Source organism: Ochotona curzoniae, unplaced genomic scaffold (assembly GCF_017591425.1).
Source record: "Ochotona curzoniae isolate NIBS_2020 unplaced genomic scaffold, NIBS_Ocur_1.0 scaffold_4701, whole genome shotgun sequence".
Taxonomy (NCBI): domain Eukaryota; kingdom Metazoa; phylum Chordata; class Mammalia; order Lagomorpha; family Ochotonidae; genus Ochotona; species Ochotona curzoniae.
In genome coordinates, this window is record NW_024467122.1 from 52,368,777 (window position 1) to 52,396,450 (window position 27,674).

Sequence of the window (27,674 nt, forward strand, 5' to 3'; positions counted from 1 at the left end):
CTGCTGGGTCGCCTCAGGCAGACGCCGGGCCGAGGCGCAGCGCCCGCCCGCGCGCCCTCCTCAGCCCCCCGAGGGCTTGTTCGTTTGATGCCAAGGAGCAGAAGCCCCGCCTCCCCGCGCTGGCTCCACCCCCTCCTGTTACGGACAAGGACACCCCGCTCCCGACCCGGAGCGCTCCGCCTAGCCTAGCTCCTCCTCCGGCGGCTTAACTTGGACCCTCTGCCAGGGTCGTAATTCCAACGACCACAACTTCGGGCAGACTCCGGGTTGCAAGCGAGCGAAGACAGCGACATGGCGGCGGCGGCCAAGGGGCAGAACCTTTCCGTGGTGGTTCACGGACCCGGCGACCTCCGCTTGGTAAAGGGGGAAGCAGGCAATGGGGGCGGTCCTAGGTGCCGGCTGCCTCGCTCCCGGATTCCCGGTTCCAGCCCGGTGCACACCCTACTCTGCACCGCCGCGCGCCTTGGCTGTGGGGTCCGAGCTGGCTAGCGAGCGGTGGGGGTGGGGATTGTCGTTGAGGGAGGTTCTAGTTGAGTGCTTCCCGGAACCCAGCCCCGTGGTTGGCACGTGCCAGGCGCCCAGGAGGGTTGCTGACTTGCTTTGAAGCCTCTCCCTTCGTCGCTTGCCCCTTGTCGTTGCGCTTTTTAGTTAGAAAACGGAGAGACAGACTGCCTGGCTTACGACCTGCGCCCCATCTCCCCTCTGGGCAGGCAGCGCAGGGCAACAAGAGGCACCAGGAACGCTTAAAAGCATTGGAATTTCTCTCTAATCTCTCTTGCTAGCCATTGACAAAGCCTGCCTCGCAGGATTATTGTGATTGCCAGAGAACCCAGCCCTTAGCAAGTGCTCAGACCGGGGCAGCTTCTGGCCTTGCAGTACCGGCCTGCAGCTGCAGGCTCTTGGTGCTCCCTGCACCTGCCTTGCACTTGGGGAGCCTGACCGTCTTCAGGCCTCCAAAGCTCTTGTCTCCTCACTTCTGGCTCTCTTTGCAGCTCTTTTCCCTTCGGATCTGGCTCCCTGTCCTTTTAGGAACATCGTGTCTCCTGCTTTTGGCTGCCTGGCTACTGGGGCCAAAGTTTAGGGAACTATGGAGTGTGGAGTCAGCCCCTGTGATCACGCCGCAAGTCCCTTGACAAAGTCCATCTCCAAGGGGCCTGGGCTGCGGATGGGCGCCAACCGGCTCCCCCTCCCCCCACTCCAAGAATACATTAGGAACTCAGTTGAAGGGATTCAGGAGGTTATCCAAAGGAACAGTTGTGGGAGCTTGAGAATTCATAGTCAATCCCTGCTGAAGTTTGAAAACAATTCCAGATTGTTCCAGACTCCCTGACATACCATTAGCCTCCCTAGCCGCGGGTAGACTCAAGGCTGAGGACCCTCTTTGGTTTGCTCAGCTGGAAAAGGTGCTTATTAGTCAGTGTGATGAGCCAAGAACTCAGAAACTCCACTCCCCAGGTGAGAGCTCTTTTCTGCTCATTGGAGATTGGGAATGCCTGTGACACTTGTTGCGTTTATTGCTATAAATGCCAGGTGGTGTCAGGGAGAAAGTGGCTCAGCAATGCATGGCTCATAGGGTGGTCTCAAACTCAATCCTTGACTCCTTGACCCCACAAACATTTATCAGATCAGAAGGGCAACCACTCTGTGTGATGCCCTGGCTGGGTGCCCAGGGAGGTGGGCGACACTACAGCCCCAGCTCCACAAATGCAGTCAACAGTTGAAGAGGGAAGACAGAAGATGGATGCCCAGTGTGGAGATGGGGGGGAGGTTAGTAAAGGCATGGCAGGGAGGGGCGTGCCCCTCTCCCTGTGCACACCCAGGGTGTGTTCAGGTTCATGCCCTGGTAAGTAACAGGCCTAGGATTGCAATGACATGGCCAAAATTCTGCTCTGCCACAGGACTCAGCTGTGCAGACACGCCCCCTCCCTGGACAGGAGCTGGGAAGAACGCACAGCTCAGATCTTAGAACCCATATAGGCACTGGATTAGGGGCTTTGTGGGGCTGGCTTTATCCTAAGATGAGCTAGGGAATGTCTCTTAAAGCTGAGAGGGGGCTGCTGGGTCAAAGGGTTCCTCTGGGTGGAGTCAGGAGGAGTCATTTGCAAAAAGCCAGACGGTCAGGTTCACAGCGCAAGGTGCTTTGGGGCCACCCCCTTGGGCAGCAGGGTCTCCAGGGCAGGCCTGCTGTTACTGGAGATGCAGGCTTGGCAGTCAGTGTTTCAGGGAATTGGAGAGGTGACAGCGACCTTATTTTTTGTCTCGCATGAAAGCAGGGTTTTCATGTAGACAATTTGAGAGAGGTCTTGTGTCATAGTGAAAGGAGGGGGTTCCCAGGAAGGAAAGGCCTGAACCTCCATTAGGATTGAAGTTTTTAAGTACCATTTTTTTAAAGATTTTTTTAAATTGGAAAGTCAGATATACAGAGAGGAAGAGAGACAGAGAGGAAGATCTTCCATCTGCTGATTCACTCCCCAAGTTGCTGCAACAGCTGGAGCCAGGAGTTGCTTCCTGGTCTCCCACACAGGTCCAGCGTTCCAAGACTTTAGGCTGTCCTCAATCGCTTTCCCAGGCCACAATTTAAATATTTGTTTATTTTTATTGGAGAGTTTGATTTACAGAGAGATGGAGAAAGAGAGAGGAAGGTCTTCCATCTGCTGAATCGCCCCCAAAGTGGCCACAATGGCTGGAGCTGAGCCAATATGAACCAGGAGCCAGGAGCTTCTTCTAGGTCTCCCAAGCAGGTACAGGGTCCCACGACTTTGGGCCATCTTCAACTGCTTTCTCAGGCCACAACAGGGAGCTGGAGTGGAAGTAGAGCAGCTGGGATATGAACTGGCATCCATGTGGGATCCTTGCATATGCCAGGCCAGGATTTTGCCACTAGGCTACTGTGCCAGGCCACAGGATTTTATACACATTTTATTTTTATTGGAAAGTTAGATATACAGAGAGGAGGAGAGACAGAGGAAGATCTTCTGTCCAATGATTCATTCCCCAAGTGGCCACAATGACTGGAGCTGCGCCAGTCCAAAGCCAGGAGCCAGGAGCTTCTTCCAGGTCTCCCACATGTAGATGCAGGATTCCAAGGCTTTGGGCCATCCTCGACTACTTTCCCAGGCCACAAGCAGGGAGCTGGATGGGAAGCTGCACTGTTTGGATTAGAACATATGGGATCAGGCACGTGCAAGGCGAGGACTTTAGCTGCTGGGCTAACATGCTGGGCACAGATTTTATGTTTTTAAAGTGAATTCACTGGGCCTGGTGCTGTAGCCTAGTGGCTAAAGTCCTCGCCTCGCATATGCCAGCGTCTCATGGGCGCTGGTTCTAATCCCGGTGGCCCCACTTCCCATCCAGCTCCCTGCCTGGTAGCTGCCTTAAAAAAAAATATATATATATATATATATTTATATATATATATTTATATATATATATGACTTCACCAGGGACAAGAGACCCTAACTGCCTATTACCCCATCTGACTTCTCACAATAGCCTCTTTATTGAGCAGTCCTGTGCTCCCTGGGAGTACTGGAAATGGATTTGTGGAACCCACTGGCAGAAGGGGTATGACTGGCTGACTTCCTGGGGAAGGATTATCCTGCCGCAAAGAGCATCCTGTTGGGAAGTAGTGGCTTTGCTGGGCTTCCCTTGGAGAGGGTAACTCTTATTCTGTAGAGGGAAAAGAGAAGAAGTGGAGATACCCTGGAGAAGGCCTTGGGACTGGAGGGGAAGGGGCAGAAAGAGGTGTCAGCAGAGGAGGCTGAGCAGGGAGGTCCAAGTTGCCCCAGGAGACACCTGCAACTCACTGACCTCCTGGACCCTCTGTCACTTCCTCCTAAGCGTGGGCTTCCCCTGGCAGCACCTGCCTACCGCTGCCCAGGGCATCCCTGCCCCACTGTTTGCTTAAGGCCAGTAGAGTCATTGATGTGGGGTTTGGTCAGTGGTAGAAGTAAACCATGGATAGCCACTGGGAGGAACAGATGTGAGAAAGTTAGAAGACCCGCATTTCATGGCCCTAATGAAAGCAGTTAGTAATTGCGTCTAGGGGAGGAAGAGGCAGCTGATTTGGATATGAATGGCAAAAGGAGACAAAGAGGAAGAATTGGAATGTGTTTCTTTTTGATTGGAGACCACCAAACTACAGAGGAACACCTCCTCCTGCCCCACTCCCGCCTCCTGGCTGGAAGTGACCCCAGGGCCTGCAGGCTGGGGCCCGTCTGGGTGGACCAGGGTGTAAGTCCGTTCATGCAGATGAGTCTCCCTCAGGAGCCCCTGGGAAGAGAGCTGTCTGGAGAAAAGCCTGCTCCTAAACTGTGAAGCAGGCCAGAGCTGGCCCCTTCCCAGAACTGCCTTCCTGCTCAGCTAATGCAGTGGTTCTGTGGGAAGAAAGAAACAGACACGTGGCCTCCTTCTTGCCCAAGGAGAGGCAGAGGGGACCCATTTCTCTTTCCTGAGCCTGTGGCTGTAGGGAACAGCTAAAGCAGGGGTCCCCTGTAGCCTGGCAGGGCACTAGCACTGTAACTGGGTGGCAAATCACAGTCTGTGTGTGTGTTCGGGGGGGGCGGGGCGGGCAGGTATTCACACGTAAGATGTGCTGAGACCTCAAACAAAGCGGGGAGCTAGAAGGATGTTCTCATTCCTTGCTATGTGAAATGGAGGCCTGAGACTTGGAGGGAACGAAGGGGAGAAGTAACCAAGAGGCCACAGCAAGAAGCAAACAGCCCTCTGGCCAGCGTGCAAACAGTGCGGCAGCTCTCTGGATGGCTAGGCCGCTGGAGGCAGGAATGAGGTCACATGCCAGGCCAGGGCCCCTCTGCTCCTAGCACTGGACTCGCTGTTTTCTGCTTCCTTTTCCCCTTCTGGAAGTGAGGATGTACTATGCGAGGGGTGGTGCCCAGAGCAGCAAGAGTCAGTGAGCACAGTGAAAACATGGGGGACTCCCACTCCAGGGTGCCCCTTAATCACATTGCTAGAGTGGGAGTCCAGACAATAGTGTTTGCATTTTGAAGAAATGCCTTGCACCTTGGGTCAAAAGAATTCTTTTGTCAATAATATTTTTTTAAATAAGATAACTTGATATTTATAATCCAACATGCTGAAAATGCCCTCTCTGGTACTGTTTAATATTTTGGGGGGAGAGATGAGCGTTGTGACCTAGGCTAAGTCATGGCTTGAGTCATGGACATCCCAGGTCGGGAGTGTCTGGGTTCAAGTTGCAGCTACTCTGCTTCCCACTAATGCATCCTGGGAGGCAACAGGTGATGATGGTTCAAGGGTTTGGTCCCTGCCTCCCATATGGATACCCCATTGGAGTTCATGGCTCCTGTCTAGGGCCTGACCCAGTCCCAACACATTTTTTTAAACTGCTGGGTGAGGAGAATGGGAGTGTATAACGAAGTGGCACGGATCCTGGCAGCTCCAGTGATTCTCAGAATTACATCTTTTTCCCTGGTTAATTTTGCTACCACTGACAGCAAGCTGCTCCTCACATGTGATCAGGTTCAGGGGTGTCTGTGGTCTTTAATGGGCTTCTGGATTAAACATTACCACTCCCACCCCACCCAGGAGACAGCAGGCTGCTTATCTAAACTAGATGCATGTGTTTTCAAGGCACCTGAGACTGAAACTAGAATCCATTGTTCCTTCAGAAAAAGGGTATGGGGCATTAGTGAGGAGTAGAGGGCCTGAGGGAATGCCTGCTTCACTTTATCTTGATTGTGTTTTAATGACATGCACCTGTAGTTAACCATGTTGGCACCCAACTTAGAAGTCATTTACTGTGGTTGTTTAAAACATTGCCACCACCAAAGCAGATTTATGCTAAGAGCCTTGGGAAAGCTTTTATTAAAATTGGAATTTATACTAAGAGCAATGAGAAAATATATTCAAATTTTGCCATGTGATTAAGGTGAGAAGGGTCGAGATATTGGGGGAAAATGTATGAGACAGTTTCTTCCAAAAATTTTTTTAAAGATTTACTTATTTTTATTGGAAAGTCAGGTTTACACCAAGGTGGAAAGAGAGAGGAAAATCTTCCATCTGCTAATTCGCTCCCCAAGTGGTCGCAACAGCCAGAACCAAAACCAAAGCCAGGAACCAGGAGCCTCTTCCAGGTCACCCACACGGGTGCAGGGTCCCAAGGTTTTGGGCTGTCCTCTGCTGCTTTTCAAGGCCACAACCAGGGAGCTGGATGGGAAGTGGGGCAAATGGGATTAGAATTGGCGCCCATATGGGATGCCGGCATGTACAAGGTGAGGACTTTAATCGCTAGACTACTGCGCAGGGCCTACTTCCAGCTTTTTTTTTTTTTTTTTCTGTATCTAAGGGTAGCGAGAAAGAGGTGAGGCTGCTCCCAGCAGCTTAACTACATTAATACCCAGGGATGTGAGACAGCCACTTGATGTCATCCTAGGGTCGCTGATGCTTGTTCCGAGGGTGCTGCTTAAGTTTTTGATAGTTCTTAGATACTGTTGATTTCATCACTTCAAGGTTGAGGAAGTCCTTCCAAGGTCTGTTGCCTGACAGAGTCCACCTTAGAGTCTCGGTTCACGCAGATACTTGCTGTCAAAGCTTGGCCAGGAGAGTTGTCCCATTTGTTCTGCCCTCCATCCTCTGCCACAGCACTAGGCATCCTCTGCAGGCCTCAATGAGCTGTATGTCTTCCATGTCATGCGGTCTTATAGAAGGAGGGTGGCAGTGCCCACCACCGGAGGTGAACAAGTGCAGGGAGATGAGATGGAGGCACAGTGTTCAGCACACGAGGGGGTTAGGATTTTCTAGGGCTGCTGGGGACTTGCAAACAGGTTTTCATTTTAGAAAGATTGTCATCAGCAGAATACAGGCTGAGTGGAGCCAGGAGAGCCTGGGCTGGAAACCAACTCAGTGCCCTGTGGGAGAGCATCCAACCCTCTACATTGACCCTGAGTGTGCTAGGACTGTCGGCTAGAACAGAGCAATCAATTGGGGACCTTCGGATTTTCCTCCCTTTCAATTGAGCAAGGGAATGGGAAAATGGAGCGAGACAGCCAGTACAATTAGGATCTCCTGCTCCCCATCAATGCACAGAGTAACTCCTGCAGGTTCCCAGGGAAACAGGTAGAGGGGAGCAGGTGGCTGCCCAGGCCAGGCAGTGCCACTGTCTCTGGTCTCTCTCCCTCTCAGGCAGTGAGGTGCCTTTCCAACCCACAATCAAGCCAGCAATCCTACCTCACCTTCTTCCAAATCCTAACCTTTTTAAAGATTTATTTTATTAAAGATTTATTTTATTGGAAATTTAGATATACAGAGAGGAGGAGAGAGAGAAAGAGAGGAAGATCTTCTGTCTAGTGATTCACTCCCCAAGCAGCCGCAACAGCTGGACCTGAGCCGATCTGAAGCCGGGAGCCTGGAGCCTCTTCTAGGTCTCCCGCTTGAGTGGAGGGTTCAAGGCTTTGGGTCATCCTTTACTGCTTTCCCAGGCCACAAGCAGGGAGCAGGATGGGAAGTAGAGCAGCTGGGACACAAACCAGCACTCATATGGGATCTCGGTGCATGCAAGGCGAAAACTTTAGCTGCTAGGCTACCACGCTGGGTCCCCAAATCCTAGCTTTTTAAAGAGCAGTCATATTTTCCAAACCAAGCATGAAAATCACGGGCACACAGCCTTTCCCTCCCCCCCCCCGCCCAAATGATTTGAAATGCATTACCCCTGTCATACAAGACAAGGTCGTCCAGGGCTCGTTCAAACACAGTGTGAGTCGGTAATGAAAAGGGACTTTGATTTTCTTTTGTAATACAAGCAAATTTATTTACTCTGAGTCGGCACTCCTTGTTATGATTATCCTTACACAGAGGAGGAAGTGGAGGGAGCACAGAGGTTTCATAACCAGCCAGTGCATGCAGCTGGGGGAGGGGAGGGGAGGGGAGGGAGGGGAGGGGGGAGGGGAGGGAGGGCAGGGCACCCTCGGTGCACGTGGACAGATGCTGCCAGAGTCTTCAGTTCTTCACGTGCCACCTGGGTTGGCTGCAAGGGGCCAGGGGCATCTTCCTCTGGCTTCTCCTTGTGAGGAGGCCCTTGCTGCAGGCAGGCAAGGCACCTGCCCGTTGTGGGCTCAGGGTTGTTAGGTGCAAGCAGAGGAAAGGGGACCTGAGATGATGTCACGTTCTACCCAAAGTAATTCCCCAAGCTAATGAATGGGAGAGAAGGGAGGCTGTGCATCAGAAGTGTATTTCTGAATTTGCAGTGACGTAGGCAGGAAAGCTGACCTAACTACAGCAAGTAGTTACGCCTGTTTATCAGGGAACTGTATAAGTGTCTGGGATGGCAAACTCTTTGTGACCAAAGTAAAAGTTCAAGGTCTCAGAGGAGCTCAGAGACTGAAAGGAGAAGTAGGATAAATAAGAAAACAATATTGAAATCTGAGACAGAAAAGGAGATTAGGTAAACAATCATCCCCAGCCCACGGCATCAGGAACCACACGCAAGGAAACAAGGCTTTTCATTTTCTGTGGGCCATGCTTTAGGACAAGAGCTACAAAACTGTGCTGATCCTAACAGGGTCTTGCATTCGACGGGGAGGAGGCAGGAGCCCAGCCGCCTTGCAGAAGGCAGTTGGAAGTCTCAGGGAAATGAAAGTTGAGATGCTGAGAGATCATTTCAAGATCTTCTATAAGCCTATTGTGTTAAGAAAATGGGGGAAAAAAAGGCTTTCCCACCAGCACCCTCTAGTGCCTGGAAGACTCATTGCAGCTTTGCTTGCGCGGTAAGGGCAGGTGGGTCAGTTTAAACAGCAGCTAATCTCTTCTGACCTGGAGTTTATTTGGTGTACCCAGCTGCTGCTCCGACCTTGAACCTAACCACCTACCCAACCCTAAGTGGGGTGTTAAGGCTCGGCCTGGCTAGAGATGTGAATATGCTGTGGAACTGTCTTCCAGTGCCACTAGGGGTGAGGGTAGATGTTGCTCAATACTGGGAATAAAGGCCTTAGTCGTCGTCGCCTTTTTTTTTTTAATTTAAGACTTATTTATTTTTATTGGAAGGGCAGATATGCAGAAAGGAGGAGAGATTGAGAGGAAGATCTTCCGTCTGATGATTCATTCCTCAAAGGGCCACAACGTCTGGAACTGAGCCAATCCAAAGCCAGGAACCTCTTCCAGGTCTCCCACGCGGGTGCAGGGTCCCAGTGCTCTGGACCATCCTCAACTGCTTTCCCACGCCACAGGCAGGGAGTTGGATGGGAAGTGGAGCCACCAGAATTAAAACCAGCGCCCATATGGGATCCTGGCGAGTTCAAGACGAGGACTTTAATCGCTACACTATCACGCCAGGCCCAGTTTTTTTTTTTTTTTTTAATTGACAAGGCTGATTTACAGAGAGGAGATGCAGAGTGAAAGGTCTTCCACCCACTAGTTCACTGCTCCAAGTGGCTGCAACAACCAGACCTGAGCTACTTCGTAGCCAGGAGCTTGGAGCCTCTTCTGGGTCTCCCATGTGGGTGCAGGGTCCCAAGGCTTTGGGCCATCCTCTACTGCTTTCTCAGTCTACAAGCTGGGTGCTAGATAGGAAGTGGAGCAGCCGGGACATGAACCAGTGCTGGCACTATGGGGTCCCAGCACTGGAAGGGGAAGGATTAGTCAATTGAGCCATTGAGTTAGGCCCAAGGCCTTGGTTTTTAGTTGTAATTTAACCTGCCATTTAGAATCATACTCAGTCTAACTCCAGCAGTGGCCCCGAGTCTGAGGGAGTATTGCAAGTCTCCAAGGGAGGTTTTGGTGATGGCTTTCCTGATGGATCCCCTTTCTTGCTCCATCCCTTGCTGATATCACCAGTGTAAGTGGTTAAGAGGCAGAAACCTGCCTTAATCCCCTTGCCTTTTCCTTCACATCACGCTTCTTGGTTGCAGCTCTTACTGTTCATGAGGCTTAGCGTTGCTACTGCAGGTTCAGTCTTCTAGTCCCATCGTCTGGAATAGTAACAGAATGCAGCACCTAGAGTTCTTGCCATCAGGAAAGCACTGAACGTACAGCGTGCACTGGACTTGAAGCGCACGGTGGTCAGCTCTAGCACACCACCTCGGTCTTTGAAGCATGGGAGGAATGACGAGTTAGCTCAGAACTTCTGAGAAAGTGCTGGGAGCCTGTGATGGTTGGGGTCCTTCACCCTCCTGGGGCACACTATCCAGTCACAGCATCCTCATGGCCTGATTGACAGCTCTTGGCCATCACCCCTGAAGGAGGAAAGACGTTCCACCCAGAGTACATCTGAGTGCAGCAGGGTGCAGGGGAAGCAGATGCGGAGTTAGACAAGGCTGGCCTGAGCTCTGGTTAGTCCAGTCTCTGGCAATCGGATGTTGAGCTGGTTTTGTAACTCTGCAACCATGGGCTTCTCATCTACAAACCATAGAGACTGTGGTGAAGATAAAGCCCAGCCTGCCGTCTAGCCTGAGAGCAGGTGCTATGGATGTTGCATCTCTTCTATACCTCCTCTGCTGGACTGCCTTCAAACAATCAGGAAACACGAGGAGTGGGGAGGAGGCTGTGTCCAGGGCTCAGTGGGTCAAGCTTCTGTCCAGGATGCTAATTCGAGTCCCTGCTGCTCCGCTTCCAACTCTGCTTCCTGATAATACACCTGGGAAAGCAGTAGAAGATCGTCCAAGTGCTCACCACAGTGGAGCCCAAGATGGAATGCTACAATCCGGACCATCACTCCGATGCTCACTTCCTCCTTTCCTGTCTCTCACTCTGCTCCTCAATAACTGCAAAATCAATCTCTTTTATTTTTTAACTGAACACTTGAAAATCAGTGGCCTTCTTGTCACCGGACTTTCCTAACCAATTTGGCAATGAGAAAAATGCTTAGTAAGCAAATACTGCTACTACTGCTGCTGCTGCTACAGGTCAGATAACTTTGGGGACTTTTTTCCAGTCCTACCTGTTCCCCAGTGGCACCACATGGGAGGTCTAGGAAGAGAGCCAGGTCTGAACTGTGTGCCCACCTGAAGGGCGGGTGGCCACGCGGGGCCTGTCTCCTACCTGTCTTGATAGAGAAGCCCTGACATGCACCTGCTGGAAACGCCCTCATCCTCTCCCTGCAGGAGATTGCCAGAGCAAACAACTCAGTATCTGAGAATGTGATTTCTCTGGATGGGAGGTTCCTGTGAGGATGGCAGACCTGGAGGCTCAGAGGCAGCCCTGCCTGCGGGAGCCTATAGCACTATTCTGGGGGCAGGTTGTGGGGGGCAGTTATGCCACTTCCATCAGCTCCCTCTGAGCCTGGAGTTCTGACCCCACGATTGGGCAGTTGGCAGATTCCTGTGCCATTTTGCTAGTGACCAGAAGTGTGACCATTGTTTGAATCAGTTGCTTTTTCAGCATATACTTCACGGTGCTTGCCAGGCATAGAGCCAGCCAGTGTGTGGTCCCAACTTGTGTTAACTCTAAGAAGAAAAATTATTTGAAAGACCGAGTGAGAGACATGAAGAGGGAGAGATAAGACCTTCCTCCTGTCCACTGTTTCACTCCCCAAATGGCCACAACAGTCAGGGCTAGGTCAGTCCAAAGTCAGGACCCAGGGGCTTTTCTGGGTCTCTCACATGGGTGCAGGGACCCTCTTCTGCTTCTTTGCCAGGCACCTTAATAGAGAGCTGGACTGAAAGGAAGGGGAACAGCTGGGCCTCCAACTGACACTTGGATATGGGATGGCAGCTTAACACACTATGCCACAGCACTGGCCCCAGAAGAATTATTTACATGAAACTCCACTTTTTTTTTTTACAAATGAGAAAAAGATCATAAGGTATAGTTGTTATACACGTTAAATGACTTTTTTCTCTTTTGTTTCTTTTAGGAGAACTATCCTATCCCAGAACCAGGCCCAAACGGTAGGTGTCTGGAAGCTCAACCTGTTTTATTGTTTGCCCTTGCCTACTCTGCAAACTCCTGGGCACTGGGCTACTATGCCTTCTTCTATTGTTCATTCCCTTCATTCCCTTCTGCTGGTCTGGGAACTTAGTCCCATTGTCTATAATAGGTCTGGTTGGTTGGTTTTTCTTAGCTGCTACAGGAAATAAAAGGAAAAGTGACAGAACCAGGGAAAAGGTTGTGTCAGACTGAAGGCTGTTCCAGAGATTGTGATGCGATGTACTTGGACCAAGGGGAGGACTTCTCTCTTGACCTAGTAGCCCAGTATTCTATCTCCCAGCAGCTGCTGCTGGGGTTGCCAAATCGTGTCTTAACCTTCACCAAACCGTGAAAAGGAGCGAGTCTGCACACCTTAATCTTTAAATGAACGAAGGGAGCATCGTACCAACTCTTGACCACTTATCAAAGAGTGGAGCAGCCCAGGACGTTCTGTCCTGTGAGACTGGGAGGGACTGTGTGGGGCACAGAAGAGGTGAGCAGCGGGGCAGGGCTGCGGCGCCTTTGCCCTACTCCTGTGGGCCTCTGGCTGGCTGAGCTGCATGCGTGTTTGCTGTGGTGGAGTTTATCCCTGGGGAGGCCATGTCCCCCCATTAGCTAGGGCAGGCCCCAGCTGCTTATGTCCCAGCCATGCCGTCTGCATGTGCAACTTGGTCACAATCTATAGGACCCTGGTGCAGCAGGCAGAATTCCTATACCTGGTGCATCTTGCCCTCCCTTGCCCAATCACACAGGTGCCCTCTATGTCCTCCAGGAATTGGGGGTGTCCTCCCTGACTCTGCCATGCCTCACTCTGAGCCTCCATTTCTGCATGCGTGAATAGCATGTCGGTCTGGGGCAGCTTTCCTGGTGCCTGCAGAGATTTGCCATCCGAGGTCAGTCGGGCTATTGACTTAGCAGTGATAAGATATAGACAACAGCTGTTTCTATCAGTGTGTAGAAAAGTAACGTATATTTAGGGCTTAAACATTTCACCAAGATAGCATGTTCAGAGAAGGAGGCACCTACCTCAGCGTCTCCTGTAGAGCTGCTGCTGACTCCAGAGGTGACCAAACAAGGCTATCTTGGCCTTTAAGGATCCAGGTTCGGCCTCTGTTCCGAGCAGTGTTTTGCTCTCATTTTTTCGTTTTCTTGCTCATGCTTGAATTGGAAGGTGAGCATGCTACCAAGTTCAACAGACCACCTCAAAAGACAAAACTGAGATAATTTTCTCAATTTTAAATGACATTTTCTAATTTTATATGTATGTATATATATATTTTTTCTAATTTTGTATACATACATTTTCTAATTTAATATATATGTGTACACACACACACACACACACACACACACACATATTTATTTCAAAGGCAGACAGAGAGAATGAGAGACAAGGAGCTCCCATCCATTGATTCCCCAAATGTCCAACTGGAGCTGGATTTGGGTTAGGCAAAGTCAGGAACCCAGAATTCAATCTGAGTCTTACACATAGATGGCAGAGATCCAAGTACTTGAACCATCTTTTCTTGCATCTCACAGTGTGCTTAAGCAGGAAGTTAGAGAGCTGGGGTGGGACTTAACGTGATTGCTCAGTTGCCAAATCCTTGCATGCACCAAGATCCTATATGGGAGCTGGTTCAAATCCTGGCTGCTCCACTTCCTGTCCAGCTCCTTGCAGCCACTTGGGGAATGAACCAATGAACGGAAGCTCTTTTTTTGTGTGTGTCTCCTTTTCCCTGTAAATCTTCCTTTCCAATGAAAAATAAATAAATTTTTTATAAAAGAAGAAGAAACTGAGCCAGAACTTGAATCCAGACACACCAACATGAAATATGGACTTCCTAGACCTGTCTTTTTTTTTTTTCTTGAAAGATTTATTTATTTTTATTGGCAAGTCAGATATACAGAGAGGAGGAGAGACAAAGAGATCTTTCATGTACTAGTTTACTCCCCAAGTGGCTACAATGGCTGGAACTGAGCCCATTGGATGCCAGGAGCCTCTTCTGGGTCTCCCATGCGGGTGCAGGGTCCCAAGGTTTTAGGCCATCCTCTACTGCTTTCCCAGGGCACAAGCAGGGACTGGATGGGAGGTAGGGCTGCTGGGACACAAACCGGCTCCCATAGGGGATCCCAACGTGTACAAATCCAGGACTTTAGCTGCTAGGCTGCTGTGCTAGGCTCTAGGCCTGTGTCTTAAACACTGTGATGAAACCAGCTCTTTCTGAAATTGTAATCGCAGAATTCACCCTTCCATTTCTCACTTGAGACACTAAAACCAAGGACAAAGAAGGTTCTACGGAGCACCACCCAGGAGGGTGTCTGGTGATTTGTGGTGATAAGATGCCTGAATGCCTAAGCAGAGCTTTTGGGTCTATCTAAGGCCACGTTTTTTCTCAGGAGGATACTTGTAACCTGCTCCTGGGAGTCAGAACAGGCCAGTAATCCTTCCGTACTTAGGACAGCAAAGATACTTGGCAACACCATGATTTTAGACTTGGAGAACTGACAATAAAAATACCACCTAATCTCACTTCATTGAAACCCTTCATGTTTAAGTGCATGTTGAAATCTTCAGGTGGTTTGAAGAAAAAAAAAAAAGCTCCTCCTTTTTTAAAGCTCAGCTAGATAGTTCACAAACTGTCACCAATCTGAGATCCTGCTAGATTTCATCCTCATCAATGGGTAGGATTGGGCTTGCACTTGTCTGAGAAAAGTTATCTCCTGGAAAAGTTTGTTCTCTTAAGTGATTGGTACATTTCTTTCTACAGGTAATATCTTGTATACACAGTGATTGGTCAGGGTTCTCCCAAGAAACAGAACAAATAAGGTGTGTGTGTGTGTGTGTGCATGCGTGTGTGCAGGGGGCAAGATGGAGATTTATTTTGAGAAATTGGCTCGTGTAATCATGGCAAGTTGGAAATTTGAAGGAAAAGCTAGCAGGCTGGAAGGCTGGGTGAGGGTGGACATGGGCAGCCAGGCATCCTGGAATCTCAGGTGGGGTTTCTGTGTTGCCCTGGCAGGAATTTCTTCTCCTTGGGGAAGAAGGCCCAGGATTTACTCCCAAGGCCTTCAACTGTGTGGAAGAGGTCCACCCCAGGAACATGCAGCTTTACTTCACACCTAACAAGTTCACTGTAATTACATGTCTACAAAGTACCTTCACAGAGACTTCTAGACGGTGTTATGCCAAGCAATTGGGCAGAGAGTCAAAAATCAAGTTAACACCAAAACTAACCATCAGATGCAGTTCAGGTGCTGACCTGTGCCCTGCCCAGGGACCATGGAGTGATGGAGGGAGAGGTGGGCCTCCCCCTCACCTGTCTCCCATTTCTGCTTTTCCTTATCAGAGGTGCTGTTGAAGATGCATTCGGTTGGGATCTGCGGTTCTGACGTCCACTACTGGCAGCACGGTCGGATTGGGGATTTTGTTGTGAGGAAGCCGATGGTGCTGGGACATGAAGCTTCAGGAACGGTTGTCAAAGTGGGATCATTAGTGACGCACCTAAAGCCAGGTCAGCAATGTCCTTTATCTGCCAGGCTCCTCCTCTCCAGATCCTGGGGGACACTCGTGGCCCGTGGTTTCTTTCCTCTCTCCCTGATACCCACCCACCCCATCACAAATTTTTAAAAAAGGTTTACTTTATTTTTACTAGACAGTCAGAAATACAAATAGGAGAGACAGAGAGGAAGATCTGTCCATTGATTCACTCACCAAGTGGCAGCAATGGCCAGAGCTGCGCCAATCTGAAGCCAGGAGCTCAGGGCTTCTTCTGAGTCTCCCACATGGGTGCAGGGTCCCAAGGCTTTGGGCTGTCCTCATCTGCCCTGCTAAGCCACAAGCAGGAAGCTGGATGGGAAACAGGAACACCAGGATAGCAACCGGCACCCATATGTGATCCCAGCACATGCAAGGCAAAGACTTTAGCCACTAGGCCACCGCGCCTGGTCTGAACCTTCTTCCTTTGTAAAACAAACAAACAAACAAAAAAAAACAGGCAAAAAAGGATTTTTAAAATTAGGAGTGCAGATTTACAGAGAAAAGGAGATACAGAGAGAAAGATCTTCCATCCAATGGTTCAGTCCCAAAATGGCTGCAATGTATGTGTCCAAGGCCTGGATTCATCCTCTACTGCTTGCCCAGGCCACAAGCAGGGAGCTAGATGGGAAGTGGAGCAGGCACAAATTGGCACTCATGGAATTCCAGCACTTGCTAGGAGAAGGGTTAGACAATTGAACCATTGTTCCAGTCCCTATTGTTAAAAAAAAAATTAAGCAAAAGACCAAGAGAGACAGAGCTCTCCCTTCTGCTGTCTCTCCAGATGTCTGGAACAGCCAGGGCTGGGCCAGACTGAAACCATGAACCAGGAACTGAGTCTAGGTGTCCTACATGGATGGCCGGCACCCAAGTACAGGAGCCACTGTCTCGCAGGGTGCTCGCCAGCAGGGAAATGGGGTTGGAGCAGAGCCAGAACTCTCCCAGACATACCACTGTGGTACTTTTGACAAAAAAGACTTAAAAGAAATAGCTTAGCATGTCTCTAAATAACCACTGGCCCTTCTGTGGCGTCTTAGCAGGTTCCTAACAGTCCGCTCAGGCTCAGGAGTCCCATAATTCCACTGGTCTTAAGAGCAGGTGGTCAAACTGTGGGACCACCTGGGCTCCTGTTCCCTCTCCAAAGCAGGGTTAAACCCCCTTGTTGCCATGTGACAAGGAAAAAAATGAACTTCTGTAGTGTGCCTTGCCTGGTGCTTGGCCCACTGGGCAATGGGCAGGTCTTGTTGCCACCATCAGGACAGTGTATCCTGCAGGTGTAAGCACTTTTTCCCAACAGGACCTGTTGGTCAGGCTCCTCCTACAGGATGGGTGGAGGGTCTTTGTGTGTTCGCTGTAGAATTCTTGAACTTTGCTGTATATTAGGATGTTTCATAAAGGAAAAAATGAAACAACACAGAGAGCAATCCACAGGCTGAGTTTCCAAGCAGGGATAGGGAAGCATAGTGACAGCGCTGTTAACAAGCCTTGCCTGTTCCCTTCTGTGCTGGAGTCAGACCTCCACAGGTCCTTGGCCTTTGAGGTTCTGCTAAAAGGGAATCAGCTGACTCCTAGCTTATTGCCTAAACACAACCAGGGTGAACATCAAACGTGCCATATTTTGGCTCTTATTTCTATAGAACTCTCCCTCATGTTTTCACAACAAAGGGAGAAAAAAAAAAAAAAAACATGTGAGCAAACCCCAGACATACTGCTTCTCATGCATCAGTTTGAGATGGGAAACCAGACCTGGCTGGACCTGCAGATGGAGCTGGTCCTGTGTTTCCCAACCTAGGAAGTGGCTGTGCAGCCAGTGCGGTGGACTGACTTGTGGGCTGACACCAGGTCCAACTAGCCAGTCTGGAGGGATGTGGGCTGGTCATTTGCTTCCAGTCTGAGCAGCACCTGTACTCCATTGGCTGCACCAGTGGCCTGGACTAGCCTTGGTCCCCAAGCAAGAGGGCAGTTCATTAGCTGGATGCTGCTCTTCCCAGCCCCTGCCCCCAAGCCAACACGTCTTCACAACATCTTAGCCTCGACTCTTGTTTTCTCAAAAGCTCAGAAAACAAAGAAGCAGGCCCAGAAGGAGGCAAGCTTTGCTTCCACTCTTGGACTTGGTAGTGTCTTAATTTTCCTCCCCAGGTGATCGTGTTGCCATCGAGCCTGGTGCCCCCCGAGATAATGACGAATATTGCAAGATTGGCCGCTACAACCTGTCGCCCACCATCTTCTTCTGTGCCACGCCCCCCGATGACGGGAACCTCTGCCGCTTCTACAAGCACAACGCGAACTTCTGTTACAAGTCAGTGCCCGTGGCCTCCAGCTACCACTGGGACCTCTTCTAGTTTCCCAGGGTGCTCATATTTTTAAAAAAGAATTATTTATTTGGAAGGTAGAGTGACAAAGTTGGGGTAAGGGGCAAGAGAGAGCTTTCATCTGCTATTTCACTCTCCAAATTCCCTCAGTAACCAGGGCTGGGCCAGGCTGGTGTCTCCATGCTGGTGTCTCATGGGTAGTAGGGATCCAAGTAACTTGGTCTAGCTTCTGTTGCTTTCCCAGGCCTATTAACAGCTGGATCAGAAGCTGAGCAACCAGGACACAAACTGGCACTCATGGGATACTGGAAATCAGTGGCTTAAACTGTTGTATCGTGATGCCAGTACTTCAGCTTCTGATTGTAAACATGAGGCATGGGGCAGCAGGTCTGCCCTTTTTGATGGCATTTAGCCAGGGGTGCCACCCTGGGATCTAAGCCTGACCCACAGTGCTTGTTTTTAATCTTTGAGTCTGGCTTTCCCTCATCTAGAACAACAACGGGAAATTCTTAGGGAAATCCCTGCCATCTTCCCTCTAGCCACCCTGGAGAGAACTTCTCTTGTCTTATCTTCGATTTTATTGAGTTCCAACACAGACACCAGAAAGGGAAAATGTAACAGCAATGAGCTTGAGAACAACAAACAGTAAAAACAGCCACTGACATGTAAGTGCAGCCCAGGGCACACATGTTGGGAATCCTGGACCCAATCCCTCCTAAGCAAGTGACTTTGGGGAAGTGCCTTAGTCTAATTTAATCATTAGAAGATTAAGTAAGGCAATGCATGGAAAATCACATTTATGACTCCTAAGTCCCTGCCCTTGTGCTAACAAATGCTTTGCGTGCTTTATCTAATTTTACCTTTCCAAGGATAGTGGTTAGGTGGGCGCTCTGGCTGCAGGTCTATGCAAGGGTTAACTGAGGCAGAAAGACACCAGCCAGTTCAGGCACAGAGCACAACCAGGGGTCAAATCTGGAATCAGGATCCCTTCCTGTGTCTACTACATTGCCCCAACTCATGCCTAAAACAGCCTTAGGGTGAGAAGTTGAGTTTGAGAGAAGCTGAGTATTGTCCATTTTAATGAACTGCTCTCCGCGTATCTGGTCCAAGTGCATTTTCTTTCCAACCCAACCCAGGACCCAGCAGTAGCTGTTACCCAGGATGTGGCTTATTCCCTGGAAGCCAGGTCCTGGCCAAAGGGGCAATCTGACAGATCTGAGTTTCTTGTGCCCACTGGAAGCTTTCAGACAGCCATGGGCCAGGGACCTCACCATGAGCTGAAGTCCACATCCACGCCTGCTCTAGGTTACCTGCATCAGAGCCTACCTTTCAGGCATGCAGTTCCTGGATCTGCTCATCTTTTCCTGGGCCCTGTCAAGTCAAGGTGCCAAGCAACATGTCCATGGAAGGCAGACTATCATGGTGGTAATAATCAAGGCTAGCCACTCTTCTCTGCCACTCACCATCTAGGCGCCCTCAAGCAGGCTCCTTCAATCACACACATATAACCTCCAAATCCTGGTCTGTCACATGAGGTTTATCATAGCACCTTCCTTGCAGACTTGTGAGATGCAGTGACAAAGTACCTAGCATGAGTACCAAGATGCATCACAACACTTGTAGTGTGGTGTGTGTGGAATACAGATGTAGAACCCAGCCTTGTGCTGGGATGGAGGGGATGGGTCAGGGATGGTAGAGGGTGGTCACGGTGATCTGGTTAGCAGTAGCAATGGAGAGGTCAAGGAAGGTTCCTGGGGCTGCACATTTCCCACCCCTTTTCTTTTTCTGCAAGAGTCTTTCTTGCCTGCACTTCCTCCTAGCCCGGGCCCAGCCCTCCCCTCTAAATCTCTGGAAGATTCCTGCATGACCTTAGCTTCTATTTTCCCACTCACCTGTCTTTGTCCTGTCTCTCTGCTCCCCTTGGCTGCTTAATAGACCCTCTGTCCCTTTTTGCTCATTTCCTGAACACTGCCATGTGAATCCCCAAGTTGCCTCATCATCCTCTGGTGTCTGGTTTGACCATAAAGCACAGACATTTAGTGCCCTCCCTGGCCAAGACCAAGATGCTAGCAAGGCCAGTTTCTGGGATGGGCTCCATTCCTGACTGGCAGACATGAGCCTCCTGGACAGGTGCTTACGCAGCATTTCCTCTTAGGACACAGTCAAGCAGATCAGGGCCCTACCTGTATGGCTCTATTTAGCCCCTTGAAAACACTATCCCCAGGCACCATCCCATGAAGTGTTAGGGCTTCAACAGAAGATGTGCTCTGGTATTTTAGCAAGTCATAGAGATGAGGACTGGGGAGAAAATTATTCTCATATTTATCCCCAGGCCCATCTCTCCTTATCCCAGAGAGAAGAGAGAGGGAGGGAAGATGTGGGGAGCACGCAGCTCCACCCCACTTCACCAGGCTGGGCCATGCTGAGCTCCGTGGGAAGTCCAGGTGTGGAGGGCCAGGTGAACCTGACTGTGTTGGCTGGGGGTGTCTGCGACAGCTGGAGCATTCCATGATTTTACTTTAAACCTTGCTCCCTCTGGTAGATGTGATGCCTTGGGAACAGTGAATAAAAGAGATAGATAGCAATCAAACAGAGGATGGGGTTGTAGTGGGGGGAGTTGGAGGGGCAGGGAGGGGCAGGGGTAGATGGTGGATGATGGCAGACCACAGGTCTTACGATTTATTCAGCTGAGGACTGGGAGCAGTGGAACTGTGCCATAAAGGCACATGGCTGGGAGGTCACCTTTTTTCTTTTGGAACTGGAGGGTTTTCCTGTTCCTGTGTCCAGAGGTTTGGAGGCACTGGGTCAAGGTGGGTAATGAGGAGCCTATGAAGCTTAGATATCAGCCACAGAGCTGCTTGTACCAAGACACAGGCCAGGCAGGGGATGTGCAGTCAGGAGACCCGGGCTCAGGTTCTATTCACCAGCCTGGTAACCTTGAAGGAGCCTCTCAATGTTATGGGACTCCTGTTTCCGCCTCTGTGAAAGAAAGGTGAGAATAGAACTTGCCTTCCTGCCCAGCATGGTTATCCTGAGGATTAAACGAGAATGGGTGGAAGATTCTCTAATCCCTAAAACCTTCAGCAAATGTTTGCTGTTTTCCCTGGTGGGACTTGTGGTGGGGCTGAGATGCCAGTGGGCTCAGGAGTGAAAACCAAGAACCTGCAGGCCATATGACAGCAATTAAGCAGCTGTGCAGACAGGTCCCATCTTAACCAGTCCCAGGGGAGCCAGGCCGCTGCTGTCATCTGGTCTATGGGCAATTAGGAGCAGAAAGTCACCCACTCTACAAAGATGTGGGTGGTCAATGTTGTTGCTCAAAGGAAGTAGAAGCAGTTGGAACACTGGACTGCAGCTACACTAACCCCTGGCTAAATGAACTTCCCACTGACGAGGGACAGCTGCACCAGCGCTCCACTTGGCTGGCACATGGAAGAAAGTATATGCGCATTCCCTGAATGGGTTTCCCCAGAGAAAACTGTTCTCAGGCAGGGGCAGTGTACGTGGGTACCAGAGCCTAGATATGCCTGGGCTTATAACTGGAAACCCTCACGTCCCTTACTAGCTTTTAGCCTTCCAAGCCTCAACTCCCTCATCTGTAAAATGGGCTTAGTGGCACCCGCCACAGACCTCTTCCAAGGATTTACTCTGAGCGTGCCGTTTGCCCAGCACATGGCTGTGCACCTGAGTAAATGCTAATGCATTTTAACTGTTGTCATTTTTGCCAACAGCCCAGGTAGGGCAAAATGTGATGCTGTCATTAGCGTAGCACTTGAGCCAGAGGGCTTAACCGTTGTTGAATGACTCCCTAGGCTCCCTGACGGTGTCACCTTTGAGGAAGGGGCCCTGATTGAACCACTGTCTGTGGGGATCCATGCTTGCCGGCGAGGCGGAGTCACCCTGGGAAACAACGTCCTTGTGTGTGGAGCTGGTAAGGAGCGGACGACACCGGGTTATGGGTTCATCCCCTGGCGGTGTGGCACCTCTCATCCCATTTCATTCCTCCCCTCCCTGCTGCCCAAGGGCTGGGCATGGTCTAGGGTTTTTCTAGCTTTTTCCCTCTATGATGGCTAAACAAATGTAACTGCAACATAATACCAATGATGCTACATTTCCTGGGCAACATAATCCTTTTACCTACTTCTTTATTTGTATTATTTTTCTGTTTATTTCATCCACTGGGTTTATTCATTGAAATACAGGGAATGTCTGGAGCTGAGGCAGGTCAGAAGCCACGAGCGGGGAGCACAACCAGATCCTACATGAGGTTGGCAGGAACCCAGCTGCCCGAGCCATGACCGTTGCCTCAGCAGGAATCCAAAGGCAGCACCCTGGTGTGGGAGGCAGGCGTCTCCACTGCCAAGCACAAGTGTCTACTCCCCTCATCTTGTGCTTTTCAAAAACTACATCTTGTGATATTTTTTTGTGAACACTTGATGAGAAGTTAGGAAATTTTTTTTTGTTTTTGAGAACTAGTAAAGATTCTGGAACTCTTTCAGTTCATACTGGAGGACTACCAGCCTCATGCCATCCACTGGGCTGGCGGGGCAGGCCCTGCATTCAGGCCACAAGATTCTTAGAAATCTGCACAAATAAACATTTGCCATAGAAGAGGAAAATTAGTCAGACATGCACACACACATTCAGGTGCACACACACACACACACACACACACACACACAGGCTTCACTTGTAGCTCCATTGGTGCAGAGTCTTTTCATTTTGGGTTTCTTTTAAATGAGACCATGCTTAGTAGACTCTGTCCACTCTCTGTGAACATTTTCCCATGCCACAGACAGTCATGACATCCTCCTCTAATTCAGTGAGCCACCCTTTGTTGGACATTTCAGGAATGATTTTCCAGTGTTTGAGTTTTTAGAGGAGCTCACAGCATTGTTTTTAAAGAAGAACATGCAAGAAGCAATACCTCTTCCCTTTCCCCATTACCTTATTTTACGGGTGTGGGATTTTTGGTTTTGTGTCCTAGATAACACAGGGCCAAGGTGTTGGCAGGGGTGGTCACAGGCCGGGAGAGAAGGGGCTGTTCCCACAGTGTACTCTCCAGGTGTGGCTGTGGCATTTAGATGCTGCAGGGAAGTGGGAGGTCTCAGGTTCATTCTCGGGCACCTGCAGATTTTTTGGAGCTGCCAGATCAACTGGGTCAAACCAGGGAGCCAGTGCCCTTGAGGCTATCCCCCTTCCACTCCAAACTGAACTGATGCTCAGAGGCCCCTGGAGAGATTATGTGTCTCCCTAGGGTGGGATGGTGAGTTCTCGGGATAGACAAAAAGACATCTAGACCCACTGAAGCTTTCTATTCACTGAAGAAGTGCAGGTCTCCTTGGATCCTCCGGTTCTTTGAACTTAGCTCCAAACAGTGCCTAGGAATAACAGAATCCAGCACCTAGGGTGTATTTCATATAGAGAACAGTTGTTAATATCTCATTGGGCGCTGGGCAATGGGACAAGTGCTGGAGACACAGATAGGGCCCTCATCTGTGAGCTGGACAAAGTGGGGAGCAGATGTTTCCTAAGTCACAAACACAGGATAGGTGTTGGAGTACAGGGGATTAAACCATTTACTGCCTATGGAGTGCCCAGTGTTAAGAGTCCTGGCTGGCCTGCTTCTGACCTAGCTCCCTGCCAAAGTCCCTAGGAGGCAGAAAATGACGACCTAAAGACTTAGGTTCCTGCCACCGTGTGGAAAATACAGACTGAGATCCTGGCTCCTGGCTTTGGTCTGTCCCAACCCTGGCTGTTGCAGGCATTTAGGGGGTGAAGCAGCAAATGGAAGCTTCCTCTCTCTCCCTGTGTCTTTGTCTCTGTCACACTGTTTTTCAAATAAAAGAATGAATGAATGTATAAATAAACAAGTCTTTAAAAAATAACAATCCAAGTCCAGCATGATGGCCTAGTGGCTAGGATCCTTGGTTTACATACACCGGGATCCCTTAGGGATGCTGGTTCATGTCCCAGCTGCTCGATTCCCATCCAGCTCCCTGCTTGTGGCCTGGGAAAGCAGTGGAAGATGGCCCAAAGCCTTGGGACTCTGCACCCACGTGGGAGACTTGGGAGAAGTTCCTGGCTCCTGGCTTCACATCAAATCAGCTAAGCTCCAGCTATTGCAGCCGCTTGGGGAGTGAGCCAACGGATGGAGTTCTCTCTGTGTCTCCTCTCTGTAGATCTGCTTTTCCAATGAAAATAAATAGTTTTTTTAAAAATAACAATGCACAAACATCTCCCATCTTCTTCTGTTTTATTTAGGACCAATTGGACTGGTCACATTGCTGGTGGCCAAGGCGATGGGAGCGGCTCGGGTGGTGGTGACCGGTAAGGGATGCTCTTTCTAAAATTCCTTCAAGGGTCTACAGTTTGGGGTGGAGGTGTGAGGAGCCCACAGGTAGAGGCCCTCCCTGAGAGACTGGGTTCCCAAAACCCTTCTGAGCCCGAAGTCGGAAAGCCCAGCCAGGTGCCACCCTCTCAGGGCCTAGGCTGAGGCTCCCATGTGAGGAGAGGGGTGACATTTTGTATGTGAGCCTCAGGTGCTTGTATTGCCTTTGGTCCTAACAGGACACTCCGCCCTTGGTCTGTTTGTACTCAAGAGGCCATGGAGTGTGTGTTTGGGCGTGGTGTACAATGGGAGTGTGTGTTATGTGTGTCTGGGGTGGCTGTGTGAGATGCTGTGCGGCCTGAATGGGAGGTGAGGGAGGGTTGTGAGTGTGTGAGGAGAGGTGATCTGGGTGGGTGCGGAGTGTTGTTTAGCATGAGGGTATGCAGAAGGGTGTGTGTGTGCATGTATGTGAGAGAGTGTGAGTAGGCACTGAGTGGCATGCATGGGGTGTGTGAGCAGTTTTGTGTGGAGACAATCTGGGAGTATGTATGTGAGCATGTGTAGCTGTGTGGGTGCGGGACAGTGTGCGTGCATGTGAGAAACGTGTCAAGCCCAGTGGCACCACCCATTGCCCCAAGCTTCACTGTCGCCAGCCCTTGCACCTACAATTCACTTTCTTCCTCATCCATTGCCCTCAGATCTGTCTGCTTCCCGGCTGTCCCTGGCCAAGGAAATCGGGGCGGATTGTCTCCTCCAGATCTCCAAGGAGAGCCCGCAGGAAGTGGCCAAGAAAGTGGAAGGCCTGCTGGGGTGCCAGCCAGATGTGACCATCGAGTGCACTGGGGCTGAGCCCTCCATCCAGGCGGGCATCTATGTGAGTGGGCCCCAGGGAGGGGTGGGGCAGGAGGCTGGTGGGTGGCTGTAAGGAGCTGGACAGATGTCAAGAGGGCATTGCCTTGCTGTTTGACTCCTCCCAAGCTAGACAAGTTGGTTGCCTTGGATCTCCTAGGAAGAGCTAGCAACCACCTGCATTTCCTCTTGGCCAGAACGGCATGGGTTTTGAACAAGGTGACTGGTAGGCATGGGCCCAAGCTGTGAGCTTACCTAGACCTTTAGGATAGAGGTGCTTTCATATCTGTGGCTGCACAAATATGACTCTTGGGGAGAAAGACCCATAGAGGAATGGGGAACCGTGGCCCAGGGAAGCATTGGAAATTCCCACCTAATTCATTGAGGAGACACAGTAGTCTGAGTCACGAAGCCCAACGACAGCTATGGGTAGGGTTAGTCTCCAAGCTCAGCAGACTTCTCCGAGTCCAAGTGAGCTACTTCCATGCTCTCTCCCAGAAGCAGGGGCAGATAAGCTGTCCCTATCACTCCTCAGCAGCAATACCAACCCCTAGAACTGTCTGGGAAGTTGGCATGGAGCTGGCATGGTAGGGCAGGGGTGTCATGAACCAACCCGAAATACAGGTGAAGGAGGGGAAAGGGAGTAAGTCCTGGGTCCAAACCCCACTGATCTTCAGCTGGAATTGGCCAGGCCTCTGCCCCTCAGTCCCGGGCCTCATGGATGGGAAGAGGTACAGAGAGGGGAAAAGTCAGGGACAGTGGGGCGGTCGCTGTGTCAGGCTTTGTGTGTTGGGTGCCTTGAAGGTCAAGTGTGTCTGCTCTCCTCAAGTCGCTCCAGTCCACAGAGAGCCAATGGGAGCTGATGGACTTCCATTGCTTCCCCAGGCGCATTAGCAGGGAACTGGATTGGAAGTAGAGCAGCTGGAACTTGAATTACCCTCTGATGTGGAATGCTGGCATTCTATACAGTCATTTAACTCATGACACAACACTCCAGTTCCTGGTTAAATTTATTATTATACTTAGCACTCTCTGTTTGCCTGGGGTTCACTACCATTTCCACACCTGTGAGCTGGGAGGATGACTGTCAGAGGTGTGAGGTGAGTGCTCCTTGGAAGGGGTGCTAAAGTGGCTGAAGCTAGAATCTTGCACTAACTCTGTAAAGATTTGGAAGATGCTTCCATAGTGCCTGGTTCCGTGGGTCACAGGTATGATTTCAGGAACTTTGAAGAAGAGAGCACTTTGCTGCCTCACTGAGTTCAGTCACCATGTTGAAAAGTAGCAGTGCAGCAAGGGTCACATTGTCTGAGATTTTGGGGTACCTCACCTAATGGGTTCAAGAGCCATTTACAGGGTGTGTGTGTGTGTGTGTGTGTGTGTGTGTGTGTGTGTGTGTGTGTGTGTTACAGCAAGTGGGGGGCCTGTGATTTCTTTTGAGTTCTCATTTTTTTTTTCCTACCTCCTCCCTAGAGTACACGCTCTGGCGGGACCCTGGTGCTTGTGGGGCTGGGCTCTGAAATGGCCACCATACCCCTGGTGCACGCCGCTGTGCGGGAAGTGGATATCAAGGGCGTGTTCCGATACTGCAACACGTGAGTATGCTGTGGGTGAGCCACTGGCAAGTCGCCAGCAAGGCCAGGGCAGGCCCCCATGTGGCCTCTGCGGCCAAGAGTCGCTGCCTGTTTATTCACAGGGGGCACTCCCTAGCCACATGGACAGCCACACGATATGATAGGGAGCCAGGAGAGAACAGCCTGCTCCTGGGATGGAGGGAGGGGATTCAGAAGCACACTCTGATACCTCCACTATCCCACCATCACTTACACCACCTCCAACCCCACCCCACCGTGGGTCCTCTTTTCCAATGGTCCTGTTAGAGGGGGAAAAGGAGGACAAAAGCAAAACATCAAGTCCCCTGAGCCCCAGGACCTACCCTGGGAGGTAGTGGGGTGTGATACACTCTTCCCATGCTTTTGCAAGCTCCTCCCTCTCCTATTGGAGGACTCTCTACCCCTGGGTCATCCTTGCCCTTGGCTTTGGAGTCTGCCCATCACAGACCCTCCCGGGTTCCAGGGACCACTGCCAGTGGGTCTGGCCAGGTTACCCTGGGCTGTCTGCCTGAGGCCAAGGCGCCTTCCCCTGTCCCTCCCCGTATCCCACAAACTTCTCCCTGCAGCCTCCCTAACCAGGGAAATTGTGGGCTTCCAGGAAGGCACTGCAGAGGGCAGTAAGGAGGTGTGGGGGCAGTTGGAGTCAGGCCAAGGTCATTGCAGCCTCGCCCATTGGGCTGTGATACTATAATACTGGCTATGCTTTGTAGCTTTGAGGTCTGGGTTTTTGGTTTATTTTCTTCCTAGAGGTTGACTATCACATTTGATTTTTTTTTTTTTTTGGCAGGTGGCCAATAGCAATTTCCATGCTTGCATCCAAGTCTGTGAACGTCAAGCCCTTAGTTACTCATAGGTTTCCTCTGGAGAAAGCGCTGGAGGCCTTCGAAACATCCAGAAAGGGATTGGGAGTCAAAGTCATGCTCAAGTGTGACCCCGATGACCAGAATCCCTGATGTCTGTCCTCGTCCCCACCCTCTCGGTGTCTCAGGGCTGAATGGCTGGGCAGGGGTGGGCTCTGACACAGAGGTGTCCTGTGAATGGGAAGAATAAAACCAGAATTCATGATGAGCAGAAAGCCTTACACAGAGCAGCTGGTGTGCCTTCAAAACAACAAGCGGGGTGCTTCAGGGGACTTGAGGCCAGAATGGCCTGTTCCTGCT

The 27,674-nt window shown here is 50.6% G+C and overlaps 1 protein-coding gene across 1 annotated transcript; it reads left to right on the forward strand.

The window, feature by feature from the left end:
• Nucleotides 1-153: 153 nt before the first annotated feature.
• On the forward strand, nt 154-27,582 carry SORD (sorbitol dehydrogenase). The gene is made up of 9 exons (XM_040969669.1): nt 154-357; nt 11,825-11,858; nt 15,225-15,389; nt 17,552-17,711; nt 21,537-21,655; nt 23,989-24,054; nt 24,754-24,929; nt 26,375-26,496; nt 27,302-27,582. The coding sequence occupies exons 1-9, from the start codon at nt 292-294 to the stop codon at nt 27,465-27,467; spliced, it is 1,074 nt and encodes a 357-aa protein (XP_040825603.1). The 5' UTR covers nt 154-291; the 3' UTR covers nt 27,468-27,582.
• Nucleotides 27,583-27,674: the final 92 nt, after the last annotated feature.